Consider the following 12277-nt stretch of genomic DNA (forward strand, 5'->3'; position numbering starts at 1 on the left):
TCAAGGTCTGATGCCCAAATCATGATCATGGATGGTCTGATTAGTCATCCACTTCATCCAGTCTTCAGCTAGTGGAAGTAGCCGAATCCTGTATATTTATGAACTTAGTATTAAGGTGACCTAAATACTGGGACTTTAAGAAATTTGCGCATGCCTTTAAGGGGATGTTAGGATCTCCTGTGTTTTAATTTGAGCTACAATTGGTGCCTAGTTTTTTGAGTAATCTCATGTAAGCTATTATGGTTTTGTTTTATGCATTTAGATTTTTTTTTTCAAAAAAATTTTAGTGGAACATCCATATCATGATAAAAACAGAATATTTTAATCACGAGGCCATTTGCATGCTGCTCGGTGCACCAATGCAATTGATTGCTTAGGGTTGGGTAAAGTATGGCTGATGATTTGGGGCATTCCCTTGAATTCTAACTAGAGGAGTATAGTCTGTAACTGAACATTTATGAGCAATCAACAACTTCATTGATGTTGGTTGTTCCTCTACGTTTGTTTTTTATGGCAAGGAGGAATCAAAGTTTTTTTTTTTCAATGATAGTTGTGGAAGTTTCTATTTACCTATCTTTGAAAGCATACTAGTTTAATCTTGCATTTTGTCAAATAACATCCTACTTAAAACTTCTCATATATAATTATGCGATTGCACTAAATATATTACCATGTTTATTATAGAATTAGTATTGGATGAAAAAAATATGATTTTTAGGTCAAGCATAACTTATAAATGTGGCAAATATCATAGGCATCAAGAGTGCGGGGAGATTTAAAGATAAATTTAATATAAATTGTAATTATGGATGATATCAAGGTAAGTTTAAGTTTAGCTCAACTCGAACTAAAAGTTTCTCTTTCAACTCCTCCTGTACTCGGCATAAGGTTAAAATCTTTTCAATTTGAGTTTGTCAACTCGAAATGATTTAATTATGAGTTAAAGTGAACCTAAATTTGATTTTTTATACATATTCTACTTTATATTATACAAATTTTATTTTTGAAAAATCGTAAAATTTATGTAAACACTCATTTTTTAGCCCTATTTTAGTCCGATTTAAACTACATTCAAGCAAACATGGAAAAAATTGAATTGAAACTTGAGTCCAAAAATGGATCTAAAAAATTGACATTAAATCAAGCACAACAACAACAATAACAGGCCTTTATCCCGCTAAGTGGGGTTGACTACATGAATCCTTTTTCTCTTTTGCGTCCTATTGAGTGTCATATTTTCATTTAATTCTGATAAATTAAGATCATTTTTATACACAAGTCTATTTAGGCCTAACTATGCCTTTCTTAACATAAGTCAAAGCTAAAACATCTACTCTCCTTATCAGATCATCAGATGTGAGCAAACTGTCTAAGACAAATCTTTCTAATCTTGTCCGCCACTAGAGCTACGCCAACCCTATCACAGAGATATTTATTTCGCAAAATCAAGCACAATCAATTTAAATTTAAATTTAAATGTTTCTATGAAGTTTCAAACTTTTTAAACAGCTCTATTTGTAATTTAGCTTCATATATTGTATGGATTTTTTTTGGGGCAATTAAAAAATTATTAGTAGCAAAGTGTGGTAGAAATGAGAATTTTAAGAGGAATATATGGTAAAACGAGGAATGATACTTTAAGGAATATTTATATTAGAAGAATGATCGTGACATCTATTGAATGTAAAATAGTTCAAAATTTACTTAGTTACTTGGCACATGTACACTGAAATTTAGAAAATGATTCCTGGCAAATGAAATTAATGTCAAAGGATTAGGAAGGTAAAATGATAGACTTGGGATGACATTGATGAAAGGTCAAAGTGATTTGTGAAGCATATGCTTAACAGTTCAGACCTGAATCAACAATAACAAATGAAAATGTATGCATAGACTGAACCACAAATACGTAGGACAAAGCCTGTATGTCTTTCAGGCATGCCGTTCATAACGATAAATCATTTCCTGCATATAGAGACCCAAATAAATGATCTATTTAGAGAATCAATGCATTGTGGAATCCATTTTTTCTCCCTCTTTAGGGATATTCGTAAATGGTTTAGCAGAGGTTAGGTGGGTATTTTTGGCAATACAAATGCTAGATAGTGGAGGCACTTCGTATTTGAAATCTATGCTGAACAAAAACGCCCTTTGCTTTGGGCTTTTTGTCTTGGGCTGTCGGGGGGATATTGGCTTTAGGTTTGGAGTCGAATCAATGTGCCTTAGGGGCAAGGGATGGGTTGATGAAAGTTTAAGCGTTCAGATTAGTGTTAAAGATCGATGGGCTGACATTTTAATGTGATGACTAAGTTTGTTTAGGAACCATTAATTTGTTATAAATTTAAGGCTTGCCTCCTTATTTTTGGGTTACTTGTATAGTCCCAAAAATATTCTTCATTGAGTAACTTCTACGTCAAGAAAATATTTAACCTGATCAATTTCCTTAACTCAATATCTACAGTGTTTTTCTTGAGAAATTTCTCTTTTTGGCTCCTATCGCAATCAAGTTATTGACATAATTAATCAGGATTGCAAGTTGCAACGCCCCTATTGGCTGACTGTTTTATGAAGCATGCACGATTTCTTTGACTCTGATTTTATCCCATTGCTTTTGTGAATCTGCAGAACCAAGCTTTTTTGCTTTAATCTGCATTCCTAATTTTATTGAAAGTCATTGAATTTTAGTTGCGAGTTTGTGTGATGTTATTTTTAATCACAATGTAAGAATGCATTTTTTATATCATAGTTGCATACACCATCCGAGGCAAGTATGTAATGATAAAAGGTTTTGAGTGATATTTATTTTTCTTACTAAAGCAAAGTTTCTTGATATCTATCCCATAGATTTGTGTGTACCCTTTTGCTACAAGTTTGGCTTTACATCTTCCCGAGCTTACATCAATTTTATATTCTATTCCAAATGCACAGCATTTGTGCCACACAATTCTCTCTTATTTGTTGATTCAATTACTTCCGAAGCATTCATGTCATCTCTTACGATTTCTCTCTAATTTTTACTTTCTAATGCCTCAAAACAGTTTCTTTTTGGGTTTTAATGGTAATGATATTTATTAGAAGCTTCATGGGAAGGAGTTAAGTTTTGAAAAACTGTGTTTTGAGTTATGGGATACAAGGGATGTTTAATTAATTTTTTTCCCACCTTTTCTGTAACCAATAGGCTGATAACTATCAACATTGTCCAAAGAGGAAACCAATGGTGGAGAAATGAAGCTATACCATTTCTGGTTATAGATTTTTGAACATGTAAGAGTGATTGGCCAAGGTTTGACCTTCTTGTGTATATTTGAAGTCACGAATACTAAGATCGTTGTAAAGAAGTAGTTCTGGGATAGGAATCGATTCTATAGGACTAGAAGTTTATTAATTCTGAGGTTTAGCATATAGAATATTTAATGATAGTATATTTAATCATCAATCTTTTATTCCTTGTGAATGCTCCTAATAAAAAGTTTAATTAAGTTCATTTTTTCATTAAATGTTACATTTTTTGAGAATCTCCTTGATGGATGAAAATACTTGCAACTTTATTGAGTGGTTATTTTAAGAACTTACATATATGTATTGTTGGTTAGTTTTTTAGTTTTTTTTTTTTTTATGAATGTTGATATATGAAACACAACTAAATATTTTTTGAGGGTCTTTTTTGGAGTAAAGTGCCAAAGTAGTTGCCAACTATTTAAATGGAGCTGTTTTAGTCCCAGAGTTTATAGAAGTGTCAAAGTAGTTGTCGACTATTTTAAAATTGACCTATAATAGTCCTCCATTAGGACTATTTCAATCCCAATTTAAATAATATAGGAACTATTTTGGTACTTTTATAAGCCCCGTGACTAAAGCAATCCCATATAAATAGTCGAGGATTATTTTGACACTTCTCTCTCTTTTTTTTTTTTTTTGTGAACAAGTTATTTTTTGGGAGAAAAAAAGATGATTTAATGGGCTTTTGAAACCAATAATTTTTGAAGGTTTCTATTTATTAATTAGGTGGTCAAAATAACTTCTCATTAGCATTCCATTGGATCATGATTTTGAAAAGCAAAGTCTTGGTCAGTCAATGATATGTTTACTTTTTTTTTCGATTGTTCCATTTAGTAGATGGGTTTCAAGATAGAAATATTGATGAATAAATGCAATTTTTTAAATGAGGATAAAATTTAGTTGAAAGAGTTTCTGGCATTTTCTGTTCTAATCATTTTATTGCTGAACTAAGTTGATTTTTTTATGTTGGTGGCAAATTTCGGAAAATTTTATAAGATGTTGGTGAGACTGCAATGCTCTATGGCGCTGAATGTTGGCCTTTAAAAGAGAAGCATAATACTATGTTAGGTGTTGCCGAGATGAGATTGATTAGGTGGATGAGTGACTTTACCCTTAGAGACAAAATGCGAGATGATATCTTTGTGATAGGGTTGGTGTAGCTCCATTGACAAACAAATTTAGAGAGAGTCGTCTTAGATGGTTTGGTCACCTTAAACGTCGGCCATTTGATGATTCGATTAGGAGAGTAGTTCTTTTAGATTCGACTTATGTTAAGAAAAACAGAGGTAGATCTAGGAAGACTTGGGCTTATTGCATAAAAAAATGATCTTAGTTTATTAGACTAAATGAAAATATGACACTAAATTGGACTCAATAGAGAAAAAGGATTCATGTAGCCGACCCTACGTAGTGGGATTAAGTTTTTGTTTTGTTGTTGTTGTTGGCAAATTTCGGAAGAATATGAGTTATTTTAAGTTTTTGTTTAATGTAGCAAAGCTCTGTCATTATAGTACAGTCATTGATGAATGTAACAAAGTCTCATCCTTTATTTGTAGTTTTTTATGTTGCGCATATATTTATACAAAATAAAGTTGATCTAAAATCGCTTGACCAATTGTAACAATTATTTTTTGTAAATAAGATTCAAAATGAAACTTTTCTGTACTAATACTTTTGAAAATGGAAGGAAAGTTTGAATTTAGAGTTTTACAAGTCCTTAATTGAAGGTGATGATTTCAAATTTCATGTATATTAAAATTTAGACTTGAAACTTGTGAATAGATGTTCCATCCAATGTTGTCTTCAAGGAGTTATGTACTGTCCTTTTCTTTAGCATTACCAACCATCTTTCCTGCAGCTTGGTTATGAAAATACAATTGCCAACAAAGAGTATTACCCGAAAATTTTGATTTTTAGTGATTTTTTGGATGAACAATAAGTTAATAAGTTGGCCAGGAACCTGGAGTTTATTTTGAAGGGTAAGAGAGGGAAGAATGATTAGAGATTCTTTGTTTGCCGTTGTGGTTGAAGAACCATATGCACGTTTTATTTTCTTAATGCCAGGGCATGGTTTGTAAGTAAAGAAGTTGATGGAGTGGGTCATATGGTCGATGGCTTATGAGTGTATGACCAAAATATGAAGCACTAAAAACACATATATAAATATTTTAATTTGTTTGAGCAAGAGAATATGATTCAAGGTAATTTTTAGACATGTCCACATCTTCATAGTTGAGTCCATTTGTTTCCATAAGGTCAGTTTGGCCTGTGATTGATTGTACTCATATTTAACATGTATTTGGGATTTTCCATATGGTTTTTAGCAATTTTTTTTACTATGCCCTTTTTTTTTTGTTGTTTAAACTACAACCATCTTCCTGGTGAATTCCTTCATCCTTGGTAACTTTTGGCCATTCTCCATGAATTTTTCTTTTTGGATTGTCATGGCTGATCCTTTTATGCTTGTTAAACAAGACTGTTCTTCTACTTTCTTCAGCTTTTATAAGAGAGAGGACTATACTAATGGTGCCTAAAGCTTTTTTTTCAAGAAGCTAAATTTTCATTTGGTCGAAAATTTAATGTTAAGGATTGGAGGAATTGAAAAACTCTTTTTATTTCCACATATTACTTGAGAATGTTGCATTTTAACTGCAATTTATTTTGGAATCTTTATAGTAGTCTAATTACAATAAAAGGCTTTTTACCATATTGAATTTTTCAATGACTATAATACATTGTTTGATCCTCGAGAGTTTGGACTTGATTTAATATATTATTGACTTTCAAGTTGGTCTGTATTATAGCCTCCCAAAACTACTTTGGAGTTGACGAGAACTTATCGGGTTGCTTTTGGCATTATGAAGTTTCATTTCTAGGACTTATTCATCCAATTTTCTTTATCCTGAAGCGCGAACATTTTGTTTTTGTGACTTGGGAGGGCTACCAAGGAAGAGATTGGGCTTCCCTTTCCCTTTGAGAATGGTCTTCACAATCTGAAGTCATCTTAGCAATACCAGTTATTTAGTTGTTACAAAGCTTGGACATTTTAAATATTTTAGATAATGGAGTAGTTTGGTTTTTGGAAATCATGCTGAAAGGATCCTTCAAAGATAAATTTGAAATTTCAGATGGGGGCAGAAAAGAAGACCTCAGCCGAGAGAAGAACAAGTTACATGTTTTGAAAATGCTGGTTAGAAATAGAACCCTAACCAAGCTCTAATACTATGAGTAAATTTCATTCAGCTTCAGGCTTGTTTTTATGATGCCAACGAAATGAGTATTTATATATATGATAAGACTTTACTTTTCTAGTAAACAATTCAAATTCTAATCTATAATTGCAACTCAAATTATTTACTAAGAATAAACCTTTTTATTTGGAATACTGCCAAATTGATCATTGATCCTAGACATTTATATTATCTTTTGTCTGAATTGATCTTTGTTAGCCTTCTTTTCATGTTTGATACATTTTATGTTTGAGTTTTGCTATAATTAATAATAAGTGGTTTCCTTATTTTGTTACACCTGAATTAAGTATGAGTTTTTTCATTTTTCACCCATAGATTCCTGAAGGCGCTGTAATCACAGTTGCATATATGCATTTTGGTTCCTACCGCCTGAATTTTTCATCTACATTTTGCTCATATCGTTATTTTGATGCTTGACGCTCCACTTGCGCTGTATGTGACTTCCCTTGGTTTACAACCAAAGCAATGATATCTTTGATCCTTATGAAATGGTTGTTGTGGCGATAGTGCGGTCCAACAACAAACTAAGTATTTCTTTTGTAAGGCTGATGTTGAGGAACGTGTAGTAGAAAAGGACACCATAGAGTTTCCATTATCTACTAGAATTCTATTGACATTAAATTATGGTTTCCTAATCATTGTATCGACGACCAATATATTTTGATTTGAAGATATCCCTTTGATGTTCTAGCCATCAAAGCTAAGGGAATTGTTGATGCAATGCCTTTTTTTGGTTTTTGCTCTTTGAGAGTGATGTTGAAAACTTGTCTTTAGAGGAAGGGAACTTTGGTTGTGATTCTAATTTTATCCATCATTTGCTTCCTTGTGTTGATTGTGGCAGACCCATAGGGGTATCAATTTGAGTTTACGGATCAGGTCTTACTTGAAAATGACTTAACATAAATATAGTCAAAATGAATGCAACCTGTTTATTAAATGGGCCAAAAATCCTAAGCCAAACCCGAACTGCCTAATCTGAACTTGACCCGCGACAATGAGATAAACTGTTAAGTCATGAATTAGTTTTAATGAGATTGAAATGAATACAATAACTCGATTTGAGATGGATGAAAAAAATGAATTAAATAACTAAATCATTATTTTTTTGGGTTATGAACTTGACGTGACGTGACATGACCTGAACCCGACTTGATTTTTTGAGTCAGTTATGCTGATTTGAATTCGACTCAAATTTTTATTGTGTTTGTTGAATTTTTGTGTCGGATATAATATTGTCACCTCTATCTCCAATTAAATTATTTTTTTTCATGGGCATGTTAATCTTGGATTCTTGGAGGGATCTACCAAGGCGATCTAACTTATGAGCTTCTTGATTGCTTATTAGAGTAGACAATCTACCTTAGTGGCGTGCTTGCTTCAATGTTGGAAGATGCAATATTAAGTTTTGCTGTAGCGAATTAGGCCAACTTGATCTATTTATTATTCTAGATCTGCAAAGGGTCTTTAGAATGAGAGCTATTGAATAATGTTATACTTCCACTAGTTTTATTATTATTTTTGTTGTTTTTATTGTGAAATATTTTGCTCATTGGACAACCCATTTGATACCAGAACTTGTTAGGATTTAGCGGAACACAAAAGAAAACTTTTATTAATATAGCAATAGGGTTGCAATACAACACAATGGAAAGAGAAACACAAAACGACAACCCAATCAGCAACATAGGGAGAGTATGGGGGAGGGCTGTTGTATGCGAGATCGTTTAGGAAGGAGTTTGGGGTCCAATAAGTGGGATGGACAACGAGAGTGACTGCAATAAAAGGGTTATCGAGGGCTGGTAGGTAGTTCGGAGAGCTGAGACAACCCAACTGAGGGCAATAATCGGGGCAGCCTAAAGTGGGGAGGATCTGACAAGGTGGACAGCAAGTAGAAATGCGGGAGAAGGGATTCAACATGTTGGGAAGAGGTATGTACAACAGGGTAGGTTGCTGAAAATGACCGATTGACTGCTAGGAGGAAATTTGGGAGTTTGACAACAAGGTTAGGTTGTTCAGGAATGGCAGCTGGGTGCTGGGATGAAGTATGGGGAAGCCGACAACTGAGGAGATAGGAGGAGAAGGGTTAGGTTAAAGGTAAAAGGGAAGATACAACAAAATCTAAGAGTAGGATACAGTCGAAGCACCACCACCTCCTCAGATACAACCCTACAACTGGGAGAACAACTTCACAAAGGAATCTAAAATCTGAAAACAACAATGGCTGCCCTTAATTCTCTGAAAACAACAATATATTGACTCCTATTGTAGGAGAAAATGAAAGAGGTTGGAAAGAAAACTCCCACATAAAAGGAAGGGATGGGAATGCTTTAGAAAATAATCATTATAGGATTTCCATAGGGAGAAAAGTGCATAAAAAATTGGGAGAAGGGGCTGACGACATTGTCGTCCCCTCTATAGGCCACCTGGTCCAGTTGGCGTCTGGACTAGCCCCTTGAACCGGCTAGCTTTCCTCGTGCTTGTCTGTGAGATTTTTTTGCACCCACGCTGGATGGAGCCGCTCTCGCGTTCCCTCGTCTTCCAAGAATAAGGAGGCTTTGATCTCATTTGTCGAAGTTTCTGGTTTTCGTCTTCAATCCTAGTGGCACTTGGATTCCACCGTCGGTTGTACTGTCCCTTGAAGCATTGGAGGATTCTTCCTCACATGCGAGCACATGTCCATATTGATCCTCTCTCCTGAGGCTGTGGGCCACGCTTGTAATGCTGAATCTTCCCAAAATAACCAATGATCGGTTCAATCGGACATGCAGTGTGAGTAATTTGAACCGTCCTGCACGACGGTGATCGTGGTGGTACAATGTCGATCTGACATACCCTCATTCATATATAGAGTGTGTCTTGGTCCTCTCGTCCGGTGTCATCACTAAAACTGGTCCCACTGATGCCGCTCTGCTGGTAAGGGCTTTTGTGATCTCAGGCTCCGCTGAAGAATTTAGGATGATGTGCTTCCCATCCTCGATAAAGAAATATGTGTTTCTGAATCCATTGTGCTTAGTTCTTCGGTCAAACTGCCATAGTTTTCCTAACAGGCGGTGACAGGCATCTATAGGGACTACGTGACACTATACTTGGTTCTGGAGCTGGCCCACAATCAAAAACCCTACTAAGCATCTTCGATCGATGCTGATCCGATTCTTCTTTTTCAGCCACGTCAGTGAATATGGTTGGGAATGCCTCTGAGTCGCGAGTCCTAATTTCTTTACCATCCGTGTTGATTTTATTGTTGCTCCTTCCGTTGATGATGAGACTGCGTACATTTTTGTTTACCATGCAGCAGGTGTAAAATATGTTGCGATGAAGCCACTGTTAATCCCTCGTGTCATCAGTTTGCAGGATCTGTCGAATCACAAGTCTCTCTTTCATATAGGGTAAGCTGATGCACCTCACTATATTCTACAACTTTGTCCTCGTCGCTAATCTCCTCCACGACACCCTGATTTGTTGACTACCCCGCTCGTGGGATAAGTGGAGGTTATGTATTCGTAATCGTGACATCTGTAACACTTTCTAGCCGATACAAGTTTGGAGGAGCTACTTTTCTCCTGTTTCTTCCTGCTCTGATCTCGAGTGTCATTCCCTTGTCCGGGCTTGCCAATTTCTCCGGGATACCCTTGTCGGCCGTGATAATTGTAGGGGACTTCATGTCTGACGGTTGTTGCCTGAAGGATGATTGTTGTCTGCTCTGCTTCTGTTGTCTCTCCACTTTTAGGGCTAGTGTCTAAACATTTACAAGTGATGAATAAGGTTGGAGTTGTACTACTATGCTAATAGTTGGATTCGAACACCCTTCCCTTAGAGACACTTTTCTTCAATTTGATGATAACTAATTTGATCCTTTTATATTCTGACATATGTTTGAACTCGAAGATTCGTTCAACAGATTGTAACCAATCAATAAATTCTTCTGGATCCATACCTCCCTTAAACTCTGGTAGATCCACTTTGATGTGGAAGCCTTTGCGTCTCCAAATGACAACTCTTGGATATTCTCTTTGTGGGAGGGATTCATATATCCCTCTCCAGGCTTTGTTTCATATTGTACTCCGAAATGCTGTGGCCTATCTTCTTCATCGCTGAAAGTCTCCCAACGGAAGGGATTCAGATCGTCATTTTTTTTCTCCTTTTACTCTCCAGATCTCGGTCGAAGGTAATCTTCTCCTGCTTTAACTTATCAATCTCCACAAGTCTTCGTCTTCGACATAGTTCTTGCCACATCTCTTCCCGGGTAGGCTCAGCCATATTTTTTCTTCGTGGCATGGGTAGAGATTAAGAATAGGAAAAAAAAAATGGTGGGTTAGGGTTTGGGTTGTGGAAAGAATATTTGGTGGTAGAAAAGAAAATTTTTGGTTAAAATTTTTGGTTTATAAACTTTATATTTGGTGGTAGAAAAGAAAATTTTTGGTTTATAGTGGATGCTAATAAACTTTAGGATAAGACTAGGGTCAGATTAGCTCTGATATCAAATGATACCAAAACTAGTTAGGATTTAGCGAAAAAAAATATTAATATAAAAATAGGGTTACAACACGACACAATAGAATTGGAAAAATAATGGCAGATCTATCATCGACTAGGGCCGGAAGAGTAGATTCGAGAGCAGGGGTGGCCTCCACAACATAATGAGGTATGGGGGAGTGTTGGTGGCTGCGAGGTCTGTTGGGGTCCAGTAGGTGGGCTGGACAATGAGAGTGGCTGCAGTAAAAAGGTTGCCAGGGGCTGGTAGGTAATCTAGAGGGTTGAGACAGCCTAGCTGAGGGCAAAAATGGGGGTGGCTCGAAGTGGGGAGGGTCTGGCGGAGTGGACAACAAGTAGAAATGCGGGGGAAGGGGTTCGACAGGCTGGGAAGGGGTCTGGACAATAGGGTAGGTTGCTGGAAAAGGTCGACTGAGTGATGGGAGGAAATTTGGGAAGTTGGACAACAAGGTTAGGGTGTTCATGAAGGGCGGCTGGGTGCTGGGATGAAGTATGGGGAGGTCAACTGCGAAGGAGGGGGGAGGAGAAGGGTTAGGTAATGGTAAAATGAAAGATAGAAAACCACCTCGTAGTAGAATACACTCAGAACACTACCAGCTCCTGGGATACGACCCTAGAGCACGGAGAACAGCTCCACATAGGAACCTGAAATCTGAAAACAACAAAGACTGCCCCTAATTCTCTTATAACAATAATTTATACTCTTATTGGAGGAGAAAAGAAAAGACGTTGGAAAAGAAACTCCCACACGAAAGGAAGGGGTGGTAATACTCCATAAAATAACCGTTAAAGGCTTTCTATTAGGAGAAGAGTGTATAAGGAAAGTGGGAGAAGTGTTTGGCGACATTGTCGCTCCCTCTATAGGCCGCCTAGGCTAGTTGGGGCCTGGACCATCGCCTTATTTCCCACACTCGCTCGGGATGGAGCCACTCCTGCACCACCATTTTTTTGGGGCGTTGAGTGATTACCTAATTCTTATCATCTTGAGCTTTTGTTGGAATTTTGTGAGTATTGTTGTTCTAGGGTTTTCATAGACACTTCAAATTCAATTTGAGCCTCAACATGGCTGACAAGTTCCACGTTAGTTTGTTTTATTTCTCACATCATAGCTGAATTGAATGATTTTGAGCAAAGCCCGTAAAAAAAGACTCTTTTGAGAAGATTTGGATCGATTTTGGAAATTGTAATGCTTAATTTGAGACTCTTAGGAAAAGTAATCCTTTAATATCTCTCTCTGATTTTGATGGATGCCAAAA

At 36.2% G+C, this 12277-nt stretch overlaps 1 protein-coding gene across 1 annotated transcript in view; it reads right to left on the reverse strand.

Moving 5' to 3' along the window:
• Positions 1–12277, reverse strand: part of LOC110021430 — a 25729-nt gene continuing 13452 nt past the window's right edge. Inside the window, exon 6 of the mRNA XM_020719913.1 lies at positions 1–88. Coding sequence (XP_020575572.1) covers positions 1–88 — 88 coding nt within the window. The remainder of the gene's footprint in view (positions 89–12277) is intronic.

Source organism: Phalaenopsis equestris, unplaced genomic scaffold (assembly GCF_001263595.1).
Source record: "Phalaenopsis equestris unplaced genomic scaffold, ASM126359v1 Scaffold000134, whole genome shotgun sequence".
NCBI lineage: Eukaryota > Viridiplantae > Streptophyta > Magnoliopsida > Asparagales > Orchidaceae > Phalaenopsis > Phalaenopsis equestris.